The 19,635-nt window shown below is 34.5% G+C and overlaps 3 protein-coding genes across 3 annotated transcripts; 1 reads left to right on the top strand and 2 right to left on the bottom strand.

Annotated features, from left to right (window-relative positions):
• Window positions 1-1,341: 1,341 nt before the first annotated feature.
• On the bottom strand, window positions 1,342-4,703 carry LOC11424438 (uncharacterized). Its single transcript, XM_003590689.4, has 6 exons — window positions 4,131-4,703; window positions 3,042-3,214; window positions 2,851-2,929; window positions 2,579-2,761; window positions 2,144-2,316; window positions 1,342-1,670 (listed from the first exon to the last, which is right to left on the bottom strand). The coding sequence occupies exons 1-6, from the start codon at window positions 4,593-4,595 to the stop codon at window positions 1,613-1,615; spliced, it is 1,131 nt and encodes a 376-aa protein (XP_003590737.1). The 5' UTR covers window positions 4,596-4,703; the 3' UTR covers window positions 1,342-1,612.
• A 5,083-nt stretch (window positions 4,704-9,786) lies between these two features.
• Window positions 9,787-11,835, top strand: LOC11424437 (uncharacterized). Its single transcript, XM_003590687.1, has one exon. It carries the CDS (start codon window positions 9,787-9,789, stop codon window positions 11,833-11,835), a length of 2,049 nt encoding a protein of 682 aa, XP_003590735.1.
• A 706-nt stretch (window positions 11,836-12,541) lies between these two features.
• On the bottom strand, window positions 12,542-19,313 carry LOC11432785 (3-isopropylmalate dehydratase large subunit, chloroplastic). Its single transcript, XM_039830999.1, has 15 exons — window positions 19,172-19,313; window positions 18,889-19,035; window positions 18,625-18,795; window positions 18,062-18,214; window positions 16,918-16,986; window positions 16,353-16,469; window positions 15,771-15,845; window positions 15,545-15,622; window positions 15,369-15,464; window positions 14,927-15,036; window positions 14,669-14,822; window positions 14,190-14,321; window positions 13,981-14,028; window positions 13,710-13,868; window positions 12,542-12,977 (listed from the first exon to the last, which is right to left on the bottom strand). The coding sequence occupies exons 1-15, from the start codon at window positions 19,205-19,207 to the stop codon at window positions 12,837-12,839; spliced, it is 1,686 nt and encodes a 561-aa protein (XP_039686933.1). The 5' UTR covers window positions 19,208-19,313; the 3' UTR covers window positions 12,542-12,836.
• Between the last annotated feature and the right edge of the window lie 322 nt (window positions 19,314-19,635).

Here is a 19,635-nt window from a genome sequence, read left to right as displayed (position 1 = left end):
TTTCTTGTTTATGTAATCCTTTTTTCAAGTCTTTCTGTTTTTGTGTGACTTCAATTGTAAGACAGTCATTTGAGAGAAGGTTGTAACCATTAATCCTGAATACTAGAGGTAGAAGATGGAAAACGAAAGCATATGGAATCAAAGAGAGGATTTGTGCAATAGTCGGAGAGAATTGTTATATACTCCCTCCGTCCTACAATAGATGAACTGTTTGACAATGTAGATTATTGTCTAACATATTTTGACCATATTTTTCGACTAATATACAAAGATAAATAATATCATAAAAGATGTTGGGTTCGTCACAATCAATATTTTTAAAATATTAAATTTTCATAATTTTTTATAACAGAGGATTGAAGATATTAAAGATGAAAAATATGCATTGTGTGACAGAGTCAATTGTGTCACTTCATATGGAACGGAGGGAGTATTAAGTTAGGTGATTCAGATAGAATTGAGGATTTGAACGGGATGAACTTTCTTGATGCAGCCTAAAGGATTGATATGCTATGATTTTATATGAAATTTTCTATTGGTTTAAATATAGCTTCATCGTATAAACTCAAAAAGGAAACAACACCGGCGGCAGAAAATTATAGTATGGATCCATTCCATTCCATGTTCATAAAGGCTTGCTTTCACTTCTAGCACGAGCGTTTGTTCAGAATCAGATTGGATGTCTTTAACTTCAACTTTATCTCAGGGAACAATTCAATGTACATGGAAGTATGGGATTTCACATTTCATTTTTTCCACAAACAATCAAAAGAGGTCTATGTAGAGAAATTTAAGTAGTAGTAGATAGAGTCATCAGATGATAAGGCTGAGGACTATGTGTGTATCAGTTTCAATTGAACAAAGTTTTTTATAGACTGGTCAGCCAGTCAACCTAAGGGGCGGGGCGGGTGAAGGTCCGCCTCCTTGCCCAGTTTTAGATAGGTTGACAACAGGGCTGGCCAAAATAGGGGGCATGACCCATGTTCTCACCCCTATAATTGAGATCGGAGGGAATAATCTTGTACTGGCTCGGGGAATAATGATGAAATGAGAAATTTAGTTTATTCCTTCATATATTCTTCTAAGTAGTCTTTGCCCGTAAATCATTTTTCCTATTCCTCACATCCACCTAGTATTCAACAAAAACTGCATCAACTATTGCATTTGAATTCTCTAAAACTGGTGCAGTTAAGGTCCTTGATGAGGTTCCCACTACAGAAGATATGTGTGTACTTGTTGGAGCTCATTAATTCAGCTAGTTACTCTTTGGTGTTGATGCACATTTTGATGATTTGTTGCATCTTACATATACTAATAAATTTTTGTTTTGGAATCCTGATCTTAGTAGAAAGTGCACTTATAATGAGTGGTAAATTTATGGTGAAAGATTTACAACTTTCTCCGTACAAAGTAGTAATATAAGAGGAGAGTTTGTAGCTAATTTTGTTATTCTAGAAATAAGAACAAAATAGAATGAATAAAAGTATGGTTTTCTTTAATCTAGATGAGCTAATCTTGCTGCTTCCTCTGTTGATTGTTTTTGGTTTTCCTTATTCTCCTATAACAATGACATTTTGCAGCAGATCTATCGAACCTGGTTCTACTTTTGTATTCAGCTTTCCTCGTCTTCTGTTTCCCAAAGAAAGCATGTATATGCTGCAAGAACATTGCTGGAAGAAAGAAAGGTATTACTAAACACTTATGTTGAATCAAAATTGTTTTATTAAGTTACTTCTTTTATAATTCAGAATTCTACAATTTAAAGACTCATGTATATTGCACGTAAGTTATGTATGATTCAACGATTCTTTTAGTACATGATTTTACTCTTAATGGGGAAGGACTTGATCACCTATGTTCGAAATCAGAGGATGTGGAAGTGAAGGAAAAAATGAAGGTTGAGAGAAAGCATCATAAGGAATCATACTGAAAAAATGTAGAAAATGAGATACAAATAGCTCTATTTATAGAGCTTGTGAGATGATTAACAACCAAACTAAAATCATAGCAAACTAACTAATCTCTAACAGAATTAATATTCTGTAATAACCTATGATTTTTATTCTTCTTTGTTTTAGCAGCATTAATAGGAATGTGAAGTAACAAAACCTTTTATAATAAAGAGTTGTAACAAGAATTTTACCTATCTCCAGGGGTAGCTTTAACTGCTTGTTCAAATAAAGACAAAGCTTTTTCCTGATCATGATGAAGTTGCCACTGCAGTTTAGCATATTCTGATATTGTTTCACCGTCGCTGGGATCAGCCGAGATTGCTCTTGAGTAGTAATCCTCTGCTGCTTCTAGATCTCTATTTGACTGTACATTATTTTAAGGTGGAAGAGAATGCAAATTTATAAGCCTCAAACACCAAGTAATAGCATGTCTATAACCATGTGAAGCTCATACTATAATGATCATCATACATGGTTAATTTTATTTAGTCACAAGTTAGACTTAGTATCATCTGTACATTTTATGCTCAAAAGGCTAAAATTTGCTCTGGTGTTGAATCAGTCCTAAAATTATACTCCTAAAGGATGTGTATGCGTCTGAACATAAATAAAGTTTAATGCCTCACCTGAAACAGAAACTGAGCGTACTTCTTCAGAAACAAAGGATTGTTAGGATTCTCATTAATCATCTTCTTCAAATAATCTGCATCATTACTGTCTTCACTGTAATTAGCTGTTGCAAGCTTTTCTGCACCATTTTCTTCATTTGCGGTATTGATAGGTTTTGTCTCTTGTTTTTCCATGTCATTCTGTATTCAATTATAACCTTTAATTATTAAACAAACAATCTGAGTCATTTGGAAGACAACGACCTTAAAATAGGGGGGGAAAAAAGCACCTGAGTTGTATGGTTTTCACTTTCATTCTCGTCATCTTCTGTTTCCCAGAGAAAACTAGCATATGCTGCAAGAACATCGCTGAAAAGGATGTTACATGTTTACTGTTATCTTTTATTCATGGACAACTCAACATTTTACAAGTTAAAAGAGCCATTCCAGTTTCTTTTATATAGAATGGAAGTGTTGCTACCTGTCTTGAGGCGAAGCTTTAGCTGCACGTTCAAAATAGACTGATGCCCTATCTCTGTCGTGATGGTTCTCCCACACCAGCTTCGCATAGTGCATCAAAATTTCGCCATCATTAGGGTCAGCTAGAGTAGCCCGATGAAAGTACTCCTCTGCATCTTGAAGCTCCCCCTTACCCTATCAGTAGATGATGAAAATTAGACGTCAGCATCTGATAAGAACTATAAGAAACATCAAGCTCATCAAAATGAAACTAAAAATGCTGTGAAAAACAGATTCTCCTAGAATCTCAGTGGTTGAGATTTTTTCTCTACTTTTGTTTAGAAAAATTTATTGTTCTATTAAATCAATATCTTGTTATCAGTTCTACTAAGCATGCAGAAGCAAGCAAGAGTTTAAAAAAAAAATGTCAACTACCACAATCTTGGTTGCGACCTCAACATTTTGGAGTCTCCACAACTATAATGTGGTCATGATTGAGGTTGCATCAACGACATTTGACAGCAGTTCTCCACAATATAAAGGACTGCTACACCACCACAACCATTACCGTGATTTGTAACCTTGGCTCAACCATGTGTGATGTGTTCAATTAATTAAAGGTTCAATGCCTACTACTTATATCTACAACTAGGATCTGCATCTATTCGTTCAAAACCAAAATCTTTAGAAAAACAACCTGGTCCAAAAGTAAGAGATGCGAAAAACGGTAACAAAGAACACACATTTCTTTTTTATCACGAAGTTAGGCCAATTGTGCATATCTCTATGACTGCAATTTACAAATATTTTCTATCATCACTAAAAGCTTAGTGTTTACAGAGTACAATTATGTTTAAAATACTACGATCCAATTTACAACATTTGCTCGAGCGAGTTATGCCCAACAAAAAATATGCCTTCTTGAATTGAAAAACATCAAGATAAACTAAAATCTAAAAATAGCTTATGCAAGCTTATACATAAGCGGTTGTGCTATAAGCTGTTTATCTAAACACGCCCGAAAATTAAAACCAACGGCATCAGTGCCATATGAGTCAATCAATTAACTGAAAATAAGAAAAAAAATCCCAAAAAAAAAAAAGTAACTCACTTGTAAAAAGTGTGCATATTTTTTCAGAATCAAAGGATGAGATGGATAATCATGAACCATTATCTTATAATACTCTTGAAGATTCTCACTTTCTTGCAAATTTGGCACAAACATATCATCACTGATAATAAAATTATTATCAGACACAACATCACCACCATCAACTCCAAGTCCTGTAGCAAGAAACATAGGAGGAGTAGATGGTTGAACATCATCAACAACACCCAGATTCTGAATCTCAGTTGACCAATCATTTTCATTATCTTCTTCTTCTTGAATCAAATCCATTTTGCTTCTTTCAAAGGTGAAGTCACTAGTTCCAATGGATTCTAAACTCATAACAGTTCTTTTCAAAACTTGTTCAGGATCGTTGTTGTTGTATATTTCAAATGATGGAGATGAACGTAAGGGGTATTGAAACTCATCTTCCGTTGGTGTTTTGTTGGGACTGTGAAGCTCAGCCATGGTGTTTAGCCACAGGATAATAAAGAAATATTTAGATATATATTACTAGATTTGTGAAGCTATATTGAGTTTTTGTGCTTATAAAGCAAAGTTTGATGATGATATTTCATTTTCATTATCTTTTTTTTTTTTTCTTTTTCCCTTCCCTATGTACGTGATGAGATATTATTATCTTTGGGCGGCTAGTTATTAGATTTGTGGCGTGATGTTGTAATATTAGTATTTTTTTTAGAATATTTGAAAAATGTAGACTTTTTTTGACAAGATATAATGAATATAATTAGATATTTGCATAAAACTAGATAAAAAAAAAATCAGTTTTAAATAATAAACTAAAAATTTATGCCGTTTATCATTTGAGAAAACAAATAAGAGGTTTACAAGTGAAAAATCTTTACTGAAAAATTAAGATATAATTTTTTTTGTTGGATAATTTTCAAATATTATATAGTATATTACGAATTTTTGGAGTAGGTTTTTTATTTGTCAAAATTTCAAATATTTGGTGCATGTTATAAAGAAATTATTTTATGTTTGAAGTATGAAACTAAGGTACAAGAAACAAGATGAACTTGATTATGTTGAAGAAACGTAGGACGAAAGTCTACCATCACATGAATTAAAGTAGTCTACATTGAGCATATCTATAATCTACTACACCATGTGAAATCATTTGGTTGACCTATATTATGACAGCCAATCCAAGCTTCAATGAGAGGAAAAATATGAGAGAAATAATATCATAATCTTAGGAAAAATTGTAATCAAAGCTCTTCCATTGCACCTCTCTGCTTAACAAAGCAAGTCAATTGGTTGACTTCTTTACTAAAATGCTCGATCCCCGACATTCGACAGGTTACTATCCAAACTGGCAGTGCTCAATATGCACCCTCTTCAACTTGCTAATGGAACTCACTAACAAGATTGTCAAATTCGAGAGTCTAAGTAAGCTCGTGGAGTCTATGTACACTCGACTCATAATCTCGTGAGAGTTTACTTAATATTAGGTAACTTAGTTATAGTTTATTACAAAGCATTTTTTAAGGATCACAAAGCTAGTGAGTTAACCTAGTATTAGACTATCGTCATTTTTGCTATACTCAATTTTATCATTCTGTTATTCTGTTTTGGTTAGTTAAGCTTTTGTCAAATTTGTTAATCAGTTAGTTAGAACTACACCTTCATCTCAGCTTGTATATAAGGTGCAAGTTCAACTTTTGTAATCACTTTTCACTTTTGTATCATGTATGGGTTTGGATCAAACAATTCAATTCATTTTTTTTCCTATTCAAATTTGGTGTGTTATAATATGAGAAAACCAAACTTTGTTCACTACTAGTATTCTTGTTTAAACTTGATCCAATTATTAATTATGTTAAACATGTCAATTTCATGATAAAAGATAGTTGTCAAGTATATATCCCAATAGCATAAATAATAATCCAAACATGTGTTAGAAATCCAAGTGACAACAACAATAAAATCTCATATTCAACCCAAATTAATGCATTATATAAAAGGCATTGAGTAATGTACATGTCACTACTATCACTAAATCATCTTTTCATCAAACTCCCTTCTTGGTGATTTCTTGGTCCATTTTTTCTTGATTTGTCATTCACTGTATCTCTTTCTCTGAGATCTTATCTTGTGTTTCGTCTTCCCTGCATTTTTACCATGTTGCCAATTTCACCAAACAATCCTTATCCTACACAAAATTCTACTCAAATCAATAACAAGTTGATGAAAAATTATCTATGTTCTCTACCCCTGATGAAGATGCATCATCAAAATGCAATCACTTCTCAAGATCCTGCCATTGAAAATGATCCAACAGAAGAAACAGTTACTGAAGACACTGCTGAAACAGATTCTTTCATCTACTACGATGACAGTGATATACAAGAAAGACTAGAAGAATGCCAAAACAGCATTCTTGGAAAGATTGTATCGGAAAAAGCTATTCACAGGAACTCAATTCAAAACGCGTTATCTAACATCTGGTGTAATCCTAAGGGTTTTAGGGTTGAACATATCGGAGACAAGTTATTCCATTTCTTTATGGATGAACAAGAAGATACGAAGAGAATAATTCGAGGAAATCCTTGGTTTTTTAGGAATTCTTGGCTCATCGTACATCCTTGGAGAAGAGACATAGACGCGCGGTCGTTAGAGTTTCGTCATGCTCCCATATGGGTTCAACTACGGGGATTACCTACTCAATGCAGAACTAAGCAGATGGGAATCAAGATAGGATCCAGCATTGGTACTGTTCTTGCATCCGAGTTATACGAATATCCCGACAAAAAACTGATCATCAAAATCAAGGTAAATCTTGCTGTTAGTACACCAATCAAAGCAGGAATCTACATTGGTAGCGCCAAGGATGGAGCACATTGGATTGATTTTCGATATGAGAACCTCCCTCAATTCTGCTTCGCTTGTGGCTTGATTGGTCATACCGAAGCCAATTGTAAACTGCACGACACCAGAACTAATGCAGAATCAAGAAATAAAAATGTTTTGGGGCCATGGCTTAGGTATAATCATTTTGGAAGGAGGATCATGGATTACAAGGACAGAAAATTCAGCAGCAACCCTACCAAATGTAAGAATTATGGTCATTTTATGCCTCCTATTCCCCCCAAAATGCTTGAAGAAATGGCTAAAATGTCTATGTTAAACCACATCAAAGATCACCCTCAAAATCACAACACTAATGAAGAGCACACCAAAACAACGAAAAAGGTGGATCCATCATAGACATGTCCCAGCCAAGCAGCTCCACTCCATTATGGTTGACTGTCTTGTGAGTTAGATCTTACTATTTGAGAAATGTTATGGTTCATGTATCATATAATGTGCAATATATATCTAAGTCAGTTCATGCCAACTACTATAAATTGTCACTATCAAGTTTTTTTTTGGGTGTTAATGTGCCTCAGTCAATAGATCCAACATTGGTTACTGCATTTTCCTAAACAGTTCTTTAATTTCTTGTTCATATTTTGATGTCTTAGTACACTACAGAGTATTATTTCTTGTTCATATTGTGACATAATCATCATGTTATGAAAAATTGCAGCCTAATTAAGATCTTCCATCTCTGCTTCTCAACAACAAATCAATTTGTTTCTTTATTAGAACTTGTTATTTTTTTACAACGCTGGTTAGTTAATCGTTGATTATGAACCATTTCAATTCAGCTCACATAGTTGAGATATGAATATAGAAGCTTGTACATTACATTGACAAATTAAAGAGTTTGGATATAACTGTCTAAACTAGTTAGTTAATGATTATTGTTGTGAGTAAAAACAATATTAGTAAACTCTTGTACTTTAAGAAAAGTTATTTCATAAAAAAAATATCATTTCATAGTCCATAAATATTATGATAGCATTCTATATTTTTTTGTCAAAAAAAAAAAGTTTTCCATATTTTTCTTAAAAAATATTCAACATTCACTATATTTAGTAATAACAAACTCTCTAGCTCAAATGAGAAAACGTTAGGCTGGACGCCGTGATTGGGGTTTTGAACCCCAACTTCTTCACTTGTGTTTGTGAGTTTACGATGACTATTGTCAATTCATCTATCTACCAAAAATAAAAGGTTTAAATATGCCTTTAGTCCCTGCACTTTCATCAGATTTTGGCATTGGTCCCTACACTTATTTTTGTTTGGAATTGGTCCCTGCAATTTGTAAAAATATTGGTATTGATCCCTCTGTTAACCTTCTGTTAAAAAAAAAACACAAAACTATTGGTACTGGTCCCTGCAGTTTGTAAAAATATTGGTATTGGTCCATGCACTTTGTAAAAATATTGATATTGGTGCCACGTGGCGTGAAATGATTGGGCTATGTGGCACTCCGTTAGTTTTGTGTTTTTTTTTTTAACAGAAAGTTAGCAGAGGGACCAATACCAATATTTTTACAAAGTGCAGGGACCAATGCCAAACAAAAAAAAACTGCAGGGACCAATGCCAAAATCTGATGAAAGTGCAGGGACTAATGACACATTTAAACCAAAATAAAATAAAAAACAAAATTTCAAATTGAACGTGTTTCATGTACTTGGTATGGAACAAACAATTCAATTCTTTTTCTCCTATTCACTATTCAAATTTGGTTCGTTATAACATTTTTTTGATTCGTTATAACATGAGATCGAGAGGACCAAAATGTGTTCACTACCGGTATTCATGTTTAAACTTGATCCAATTATAATTACGCTAAACATGTTAATTTGAAGGATATTCTAGTTGTGACATCCAAAAAGCATAAATAATAAAACAAACATGTGTCTGAAATCCAAGAGTAAACAACAAAAACATCTAATATAAAAGGTATTGATGTGCATGTCACCTTTGTTGTCATATTATATATGAAAACGTACGTACCAATAACTTACATACAAGTTGGAACCTAATAATTTTTCCAAAAAAAGAAGGTACGATCTGTAATACAATCTGTCATAATTTATTTTGGCTTGTATTCGTAACAGAGATTTTGTTTGTTGAGAATATTGTTTGTCCAAAAGACAACCTTTGTCAAAATCAAATTTTATTTTGGCAATATCCTAACTGAGAGATAAAAAATATTGGAAAATCTATAATGACAAAGGGTAACGAGAAAAACGGAGAAAACAAAGGTTAGAGAAGTAAAGCAACAAATGATTGGGTGTCGTTAGAGTACAGTGTGATGGGAACGAAAAAATGACAGCAAAAGCCTTATTTGCATGTTTTGTTATTTTCACCTTTCTTCTTCTTTAGAGCCTTCCTTCTTCATGTCACGCCCTCCTTCGTCGTCCACCTCCCGGACGACCACGAGCGGCACCACCCCTTCCACCCATCGCACCCTTCATTTCCCTTCCCTTTTCACCTTCTCTTGGCTCAAAAACCTCAAACGTTCCAACACTTCCGATAAACTCTACAAAAAATACGTCCGTTCCTACAAACTTAAATAATAACAATTCATATTCATATACATTTTACATTCCCATCACGGTTTTTGACCGTGACGAAAAGAGGTTTATTTGTTGCATCTTTCCACAAAACATTGGTTTGGTCTCTTATCTTACTTTTCTCGCCTGGTCGCCAAGGTTTGCATTAGATCCTGTTATCTATCATATTTTTGCCCCAACAGAAGTCTCAATCATCACGTTAAAGAAATTGGAAGAAACTAACAATGTCGCAAATATTGGCGCCCTTCCAATTATTGGAACTAAATGTTATATCTGCACAAGATTTGGCTTCTCTTGGAAGAAACATGAGAACCTACGCGGTTGCATGGGTTCATCCTGATAGAAAACTTTCCACGCGTGTGGACACACAAGGCCACACGAATCCAACATGGAACGACAAATTCGTTTTCCGTGTGGATGAAGAGTTTCTATACAGCGACACGTCGGCAATCATGGTTGAAGTTTACGCTCTACATTGGTTCAAAGATATCCACGTTGGCACTGTCCGTGTCCTCGTTGGAAACCTAATTCCTCCACCAACTAGACCTTTCCACAACGACCGTGCTCCTATGGGAATGCGATTCGTTGCTCTTCAGGTTCGTCGTCCTTCCGGTAGACCACAGGGAATTCTCAACATTGGTGTAACCGTTCTCGATAGTTCCATGCGGAGTATGCCGCTTTATACGCTAAATGCCTCTGCCGTTGGTTACCGGCATTTGATGGGAGAAAAAGATGCTTATGATAGCCATAACCATCTTAGTCCTCATGTCATTGCCGCTGGTGGGGGTGGTAAACCTGAACTCCGGAGAACGAAAAGTGATACGAGCTCTCTTATTGCTTCTGAGGCGGTTTTGCGACAACAACGTGCTGAAATTTATAAGGAAAGAGCTAATTCTGCAATCTCTGGTTCTGAAATTAGCGAGTATAAGGTGACGAAGAATAAGAAGAAAAAGAAAAGGAAGAAAACGTCTAAGGCTAGTTCTATTATCAGCAGTGTTTCTGGTTCTGTTCTTAGCGATGAGATTGTACCGTGGAAGGTTAAAAATGGAAAAACAAGTTATGCTCCTTCTGATGCACATGTGGAACCACCACCACCACCACGGTTCGATGATGAAGAACAACACAACAATAACAATGAAAACGTGTTTGCTCATCAACATGTTATTGATAATAATAATGTTAATTATAATGATGATAACCGGAAGGATATTTCATATGTTAATACAGTTTCTGAAGCTGCTACAACCGATACTGATATCAATCAGAAACAGAAAATTGCATATGATGTTAAGGCCACACCAAAACGTCATTATCCGAAATCTCCAGCGGTGGCGCCAGCGCAGTTTAAGAACTCTCCAAAGCCGCAGTTTAAGAACTCTCCAAAGCTGCAGTATAAGAATTCTCCGATGCCGGAGTATAAGAATTCTCCTAAGCCGAAATTTATAAGATCTCCGACTATGCCGGAACATAAGAACTCTCCTAAACCACAGTTTAAAAACTCGCCAATGCCGGAGTATAAGAACTCACCAATGCCGGAGTATAAGAACTCACCAATGCACCAGGTTAGAAATTCTCCAATGCCGCAGTTCAGGAATTCACCAATGCCGGAGTATAAGAACTCGCCAATGCACCAGGTTAGAAATTCTCCAATGCCGCAGTTCAGGAATTCACCAATGCCACAGTTTCGAAACTCTCCGGCCGTGTTGCCACAATTTAGGAATTCTCCTGCGGTTTCAAAGTTCAACCCTGCTGTGGGATTTGGCGGTTCGCACAGGGGCACCCCAATGCATCCGTTTGGGAAGATGAATGGTGCAATGGAATACGCGACGCCGATGAGGTCCAACTTGGCTAACATGAGGCCGGTTATAATGACGGAGTCGGAGCTGGGACCATCTCCATCTGAGGTTGCGGCTGCAATGGCAAGGAAGCCGATTATCGATGAGGAGAACTCAACAGTGGGAGGGTGGAGCTTGGATGAAAGTGTGGAGGGGTTGCAGTCAAAATTAGAGAGGTGGCGAACGGAATTGCCTCCGGTGATAGACCACGGTGAGTTGTCGAGCTTTCCAACGACGAGCTCAAAGACCAGCCGCCACTCGCGGAGGCACACTGAAGGAGGGTCAGGGAATGGGTTATTTTCTTGCTTTAGTAATATATGTGGTGTTGAGTGCTCCGTTGTATGTGGCGGTGACTCTAAGGCCAAGGCCAAGGCCATGGCCAAGAAGAAGAATCGCCACCGAACTTCTTCGACCGAAGACAGTAGCAGCCTTCTGTGACAACACAGCCTGAGATAGCATTGCATGCATGGTGGATCATGGGGAAGGACTAAAATGTAATTTTCTTTATTATTCTCTTTTTGTTAACTCTTTTGTGTCATTCTAACTAATGCACACTTTCGCTTTGCAATTATCTGAAAGGGATTCCACATAACCTATACACATCATACATCATATAATTATATATTTATATTTATGTATTTATCTCTCAGTTTTCGTATAATTGTAGAATGGGAATCTCTGTCTAAGTTACCACTGCATGTATGTATATGATGAGTAGCTTTTTTGTAAATTGAGAACCTCAATATACTGGTTGAATTTTTGGGTAGCATTTTGTTGTTTTAAATAACTCTACAGACACAGACATGACACTTACACGTAAACACCAATAATAATTTAAAAAAACGAAAATGATTGAATGTAAACACATTGTTGATGTCGTGTTCATGTTAGACTACAAACACGCCTTCAATCTACAGTGTATTATAGTACATAGGTTCTATCATCTTCGGTGACATGCCGCAGTCTTTTCATGTTCTCCAAACAAAATTTAAAGTCTACATTGATACTTATTTGTTTTCGCTTTGCAACTAGTCTGTTTTGGAATCCAGTTATTAGATGTTTATCCAACCACACGCACCTTAATTTTACTTAAGCTTCCAAAAGAAAAAACATAAAGCATGGGATTGATACACTGAGATTTAACTTGATACAGGAAGTTCGTATGTGAAGAACCACATTACATTATTCAGGTGTTGTTGCATGTGAATTTCAACAGAAATACTTGCATATCTAGGCATGAATGTATACATAAGTTGTTGTAATGATCTAATCTAACAATTCTGTGGATTGCTGCCAAGTTGTAACAATATGCTCTACACTAACAGACTCTAACTTGTGAGAAAAACAATTGACTTAAATTACATTATTATTTTCATATATAAATTTGGTTTCTTCCTGTTATGTAAAGAAAGTAGAAATTGATTTTTGCATATGCTATATCACTGCAAGAAATTTCTTGGATCGGTTACAAAACCTGTTAAGGCAGACGCCGCTGCAGTATACGGGGAAGCAAGATACACCTGGCCTTCTTTGTGCCCCATCCTGCCAGGAAAATTTCGATTTGTTGTTGAGACGCAGACCTGCTTTCAGAGTCCTCTAATCAGTTACATCAAAAGGAAAACCAAAATACAAATTTGTGACATTAAAAAGTTGTGTTAGTGTGTTGCATTTTTATAATGGACTGTCCCTTCCCATTCTTGATCATGATAACTTGAGACCAAAAGTTGCTAATATAATCAAGAAGTTTACTTGAACAATTAGGTAATAAAAAAATTAGGTTTAAGATTGATCAAGACTCAAGTCTTAAATTTGAAGGAGCATTTCACTGTCCGATGATTTGTTTGGTCATTGAGAGCCCAAAGCTGCGAGAATATCTCTTTCGATTGGTTGAGGAACTATATGAAATTTTTGGTAACACGTGGACCATATGAATTTTCATATTGATGCAAAACCTATATCCAGTGATGGTTGAAATTATACAGAATGAGATGTAATGGAATGAAATTATCATTGTATCAAATTTAGTTTTAATGGAATTATTGACATGGAATATAATAAACAAACAAGTAATCTCTATAAAATGAAGCATGTTCCACTCTATTTGATCTCTTTCTATCAATTCCAACATAGTTAACACTCTAGAGTGTTTGGCAAGGAGCCTTTCCAAAATACAGTTAGGCAAAAAAAAATTATTTATTTTCACGTACTTATTTAGAAAAAATAAAAACATGATCAAAACAGAACCCCTAACATGTGAAATGTATAGCTATATAAGGTTTTCCTTTGATGTTCTATTACTGAAAAAGTTTGACCTTGGGTTCATTTATGCGTCCATATGTGTCTTTTGGGCCACCCATACATGCAGCACAACTAGGACTTGCAGGTGGATCACAACCAGCATCTTCAAATATCTTTGAACATGTCTTTCCACCCGAGCCAGGTACCTCAAGCGTATATATGTCCATCCAAACCTGAAAAAGTTGTAATGAGTGAAATGTTCAATCCGCGATTCCGGTGATTAACATTTCTAAAAATAGAAACATAGTCCATATTCTTAAATAGAAGTAGTACACCTCCACACACCTTTTGGGTAGCAGGAACAAGAAAAGTAGGAACCTTGACAGTTTTCCCCTACAGTTGAACCGATTTCATTATGTTAAAAGATAGTAAAAAAGTTTGAAAAGATCAGCAATAATGTTTACCATATTTTAACACACTATTTTATAAATATGCATTGTGATTGTAAATTATATGCAGTTTTCATGTGAAAAAGAAAATCATAGTAAACATACAGCAGCTAAGGAAACTTTGGCTGCAGCCATAAAATCTCCGGTCTTTCCACCAGTGCATGATCCAATGTATACTCGGTCAATTTTAACATTGTTGCATTCTCTTGCCAAAGCACGGTTATCAGGAGAATGTGGCTGTTTGGTAGTGTTAATATCAGGATTCAGAAATAAACGAATTTTTAAAGATTCATAACAATTTTAAGGCGAAGTGAAGATTGCATAATAGGGAGAAATGAATAAGAATATAAGATAATTAGCTCTTCATGTCACCCAATTACTTGTAATTAGCAGAACTTTGATGTAACATGAAAATTCATAATTTCAACAGTTAAAGTTCTTATATTTGCAGGAAATGAACTCTTCAGTAAGACCACCATAAACAATTTACTCAGTTGGTCAATCAGAATCAGAAATGTTGATATCTTCAAAGTTACATTCCAAAGAACAAAGAGTCTTGTAAGACCAAACTCGATTCAAAATACTATCTCTGACCTGTCAAATATGGTAACTGTTGGAATATTGGGAGCAACACTAGACAAATGACCAAGACCATTGAGAGACCGGAACATCAAATCTCCACCAAAACTTTTAATATTTATAGGACTCTTTTCTATATATCCTTCATTTATCCCAAACCTATTCAAGTAGGACTAACCATTCACACTTGGATTCCAATAACTCCATATTCAAGCAACAAGTTGAGCTAATAACAACCATAAGAGAACTACCTTGATAGCTACGGATGAAAAAAACAATTATAATTGGATATGTATGAGAATTGAGGAAGGAACTGGACTTGCCTTGCTTTCTCATCACTGAAAACTGGTTCGTAGGGAGTAGATGTCTTATCCTGTGCAAACCAACCAAACAATTTGTAATCCGTGGCAACGAGAGATAGGAAAAGAATTAAGATGTACAACTACTATAAATGAAGCAAGAGTATGATTGGCGAAACTTGTTAGTTTACATGAATAAACACTTGCAGGATCTTTATCTAAAGCATTACTGAACTAGCGCATCTCAGTCTCACTGTCTTTCATTATATTGACAGTTCAGCTTTTTGCATGTATGTATAAGTGTCAGTAGCACACAAATACATAAACATATTACAAGGTTGCTTTCCAAGAGAAGATGTAAACAATGAAATTGAGAACATAAAGGGCACCGATTAATTCCAACAACCTCAAGGTATTTGTATGTGGTCCTGTCAGCAGCAACAATACCATTTTTTCCTCCAGCTTCTACAACCATATTGCATAATGTCATCCTTTCTTCCATCTACAATGCAACGCGTCAGAAATGTTATACTTAGAAAAATAACATTAGCATAGAGAAAAAGAAAACCTATGTATACATACAGTTAAAGTTTCAATGGTGGTCCCAACAAACTCCATCGTTTTGTATGTTGCACCAGACATAGATATTTCGCCAATGATCTGAATGTTGGTGGTTAATGTTTGCACATGGCAACACCACCAAGTGAGAGAGAAAAAATAGTTAAAATGTATAATATACTCGTGTCACATATTTTGATCAGCCGCATTTGATTCTAATGAAAAAACATGAGAGGAACCCATCACCTACATTCAAAATTAGATCCTTCGCGAGCAAATAGTTTGGCATTTCGCCATCAATTACAAATCTCATTGTTGGAGGCACCTGCAGTAAAAGTGCATTCAGGATATTATAAGTGCTGAAACTGAACTCTGAAGGGGATTTTTGCTCATCTAAAAGGATGCCCTTCTGCACATTCAAAAATCAAAATTGTGCTTTCCTGTATGCAATCGGTTGGACATGTAGCTTGTAAATCTTTAAGAAACAAAATATTATTGAATATTTCCCATCTATGTAATTCGATGATAATTGAAAGATTAACAGTGATATTATAGAATTTGTAAAAAAAAAAAAACAAAAAAACAGTGATGTTATAGAAGATCAGCATATGGTCATGAAAAAATAAAACATCGCTTTGTAAATTGATCTTAAGGTTTACTCAAGTGAGCAAACAAGTCAACTCGCATGTTACTGCTTATCACTTAATATTAATTCACTCATAGAAGCCATGGAAACAATGATGGAATTATCAATACTAATGCTGGAATGAAAACATCCTCAAATATTCAAATGCTTTCACATTTTATTAAATGATGATATGTTTTGACTTGCCTTGAGTAAGATCTTCCCTGTCCCCAATATAAAAGCTGCATCAGTGTTGCCAACTCCAGTGGCAAATTGACCAAATGCTCCAGCTGATGTCGTATGTGAATCTGTACCGAGCAAGACCTGTTATCATATGTCAAGTGATTAGAACAGCGGATCCTAACATAGACCATATCTACCACTTCATATACGGAGCATGATGAACTGTGAAAATAAGAATAAACAATCAATTTAGCCCCTAAACTATCACTCGCAGTTTGGTATCTAAACTATTAAAATCAACTAAAAGCTCCCTAAACTATAGAGGGACTAAAGTGATGGTGGAAGTATAATTTAGGGACCTTTTAGTTGATTTTAATAGTTTATGGACTAAATTGGTGGGAGACTGATAGTTTAGGGACGAAATTGAGTGTTAGTTTGTAAAAATGATCTATTGCCAATTAGCTGTGTATTAAATAGTAATAATATTTTGTTGTTCATCTATAGGTAATCAATCCATAACTAACATGTAATAATTTTACAGTAGACTATGAGCATACAAACAGCTTAGTTAAATGGTAACAGAAATCACCTCTCCAGGTCTGCAATGACCCTCTTGTGCAAGAGCAACATGACAAACACCTTTATAATCAGAATTTGCCTGCAAGGTATTAAATTATTTTGCATTCTTTTAGATCTTTTAAGCAATTGAACCTTATTTATTGACGGTCAATAAATAAAGTTACATCAATGCAATAAAATATAAAATGTTTCAATATCATTCATAAATAAAATAACTGCTAATTAAAATAAGAACAGTTAAAAACGAATGAAAAGTTATGAAAATGAATAACTAGTAGTTCAAACTTGAAAATGGAATCAATGGCCAAATTATTAATTAATTAATTAACCTTTCAACTAAGTAGTAAGTTTTCATGTCGCGAATGAAGTTGACCTGCCAACACACATTCGAATTTCAGCATGAAGTGCTTGCGGAGGGGGATTTAGGATGTTTGAAAAACATTCTAAAACAAAGGGATTTCTTTGCAATTTTCATAAATTAATAATCTGAACCATTCATTCATCGATATGCATTCTGCATCCTCATAATCACAGTTACACCATTTGACCCCATTCTTTTTATCACATAGCCTTATAAATTCACTTTAAATGTATAAGCGGGAAAATCTGAAATTCGAACTCCAGTTTTACATATATACTTCGATGTCCCATCAATTGAGATATGATCATGGAAATACCATTTGACCCCATTTAATTAACAAAAATAATTTATTTATTTATTTTGAGGGAAAAAATAATTAATTTATATACACCTAAGATCTAAAATTTGTTCACATGTGTATATAATTAATACATTTTATAAGGGTCTCTGAGATCTTATCTCAGTTGATGAGGACATTGTATTGTATACGTATCAGTCATTGTGAATTCAAACTACGAATTCTTCACTTATTTATCTTCAGTGGTTAATGGACTTCCCCTTTATAACGTATTTTTTAAGGTTAATTCTTAAAATATTTCTACAAATATCAATTTGATATAATTTAATTGGATGCCCGTATAAAATAAGCATACAAATTAATCTCTTAACAAAGTCCTTGAAGGGGTTAATCATTCACAACGCAATGAATTAAAGTTCAAATTATGACCGAAAGAAATGCCCGTTTATACATTAAATAAAATGTTAGTTAAGACTAAACGGAAGTTATACTTACCCTAAAGTTACTGCGATCTTGAATATCATAGAAGTACTTTATATCTTGCTCCATACAAAATTCTCTTGCAGTATCCACATTACGGTGCGCACGTTCATCATTTGTGAATATGTAGTGGTCCGGGATAACTATAATCTTTTCAGGGTCCCAAACCTTCAATCTCAAAACATCAACAAACTAGAAAACCTCTTCCTATGTAAATATTAAAATATGCCTATCATAAGTTCATATCTCTACTATCTTTAGTTATTTTTTCTCTAAATCCAAATAATCTTGCACAAAGCTTTATTAGTATGTATACATTTCATAATAACAATGCTTTAAAAAACGTATTAAATTGATCTGTTCAACCAAGAATCGGCTAGATTGTCGGTTGGTTTGATCTCAGTTATATTGAAATCTGACTAAATATGAAATAGGTTGAATATGTTTTCATTTTTTTACATTTTTTAATACTTATTTATTTATTTGTCATTCAGATCAATCTTTATTGAATATTTTGAACCATAAGACAAGTCTTACCGGTTCAATTTCTAGTCTCATTTGGAGCATACATTACATACCTTTGCAGTGCTTCCAAACTCTCTCTTGAAGATCCCTGAGACACCAGGACAAGTGATATCGTTGATCATCAAAACATCTACATTAACCCATGCATTTTCCCCCGGCTTAACCTCAGGCTTCTCAGAAGCTCTAGCGAGTATCTTCTCCGTCGTAGTCATTGGAGTTTTACTCTACAGTGAATCAACAAAACAAGATCATCACTAGAACTAAAATTTGAGGCTTAAACTAAAAAAAGAAGAGAGTGTATAAGAGTTGAACCAAACTGAGCCAGTTGCTGAAGGGTTGCGTTTGTTCTTCACCGGTGATACCAAAGAAACAATATTCTTTGATATTGTTTTCTTGCATTTCATATTAGTGATAAAGGAGCATGGAAATGATGAAGGAAAAACAAAGTAACCCAAGTGTTCTTTCTGAATCAAGAAGATCAAAGATGTAAATTTGTGTTAGTATCAATCTAAAAAAAAAGAAACTATATTTCTATTTATTCAATTAATTGCTATAAAGATAGAACTATTTTTTGTGTTAGTGTAAGCTTAATGGAAAGACCTTGTAAGAGATGAAAGATGAAGAGCTAAAAGCCATGCTTGAAGCAGCAAGAAGGATATAGGTAGGTATTGCATGCAGTTTGTAAGATGGATTTAATAAAGTAATTAAGATTAAAGTAGTGTCTATGTAACATTTTTCTTATTTTAATTTTTTTTTACTATTTTGATTGAAAAAAGAGGATGTCAAAAACAAATTGGATACTAAAACGATTATGATTAGATGGCTACCCTAATTAATCAACGTACTGATTGTTAGAAGTTCATGGGGTGATATTTATTGTTACTTTCCATTAAATTAATGAAGCAGCCTATGGTCACAATCTAATCGTCTTTCAACACTAACATTATGATTACTAAAACGTCTAGGCAATTTCATCTAGTTTTGTTATTCCGATTTTATCCTCACTTAGTTTTGCTATCTATTTTGTCCTCAACCCTAATTTCATCTTGTTTCTAACTACTATT

This window comes from Medicago truncatula, chromosome 1 (assembly GCF_003473485.1).
Source record: "Medicago truncatula cultivar Jemalong A17 chromosome 1, MtrunA17r5.0-ANR, whole genome shotgun sequence".
Classification (NCBI taxonomy): domain Eukaryota; kingdom Viridiplantae; phylum Streptophyta; class Magnoliopsida; order Fabales; family Fabaceae; genus Medicago; species Medicago truncatula.
The sequence above is the reverse complement of the archived record's forward strand: the minus strand, read 5'-3'. Positions and strand labels throughout refer to the sequence as shown.

Excerpts from the sequence above, each read along its gene's own strand:
- LOC11424438 (XM_003590689.4), bottom strand. The coding sequence starts at position 4,595 with ATGGCTGAGCTTCACAGTCCCAACAAAACACCAACGGAAGATGAGTTT. Across the intron at positions 2,762-2,850 it reads GTGAAAACCATACAACTCAG|AATGACATGGAAAAACAAGA; the intron begins GTGCTTTTTTCC and ends AATTGAATACAG. Across the intron at positions 2,317-2,578 it reads ACGCTCAGTTTCTGTTTCAG|TCAAATAGAGATCTAGAAGC; the intron begins GTGAGGCATTAA and ends AATAATGTACAG.
- LOC11424437 (XM_003590687.1), top strand. The coding sequence starts at position 9,787 with ATGTCGCAAATATTGGCGCCCTTCCAATTATTGGAACTAAATGTTATA.
- LOC11432785 (XM_039830999.1), bottom strand. The coding sequence starts at position 19,207 with ATGGCTTTTAGCTCTTCATCTTTCATCTCTTACAAG. Across the intron at positions 15,037-15,368 it reads CCACATACAAATACCTTGAG|GATAAGACATCTACTCCCTA; the intron begins GTTGTTGGAATT and ends TGGTTTGCACAG. Across the intron at positions 13,869-13,980 it reads TTGTTCCTGCTACCCAAAAG|GTTTGGATGGACATATATAC; the intron begins GTGTGTGGAGGT and ends CAACTTTTTCAG.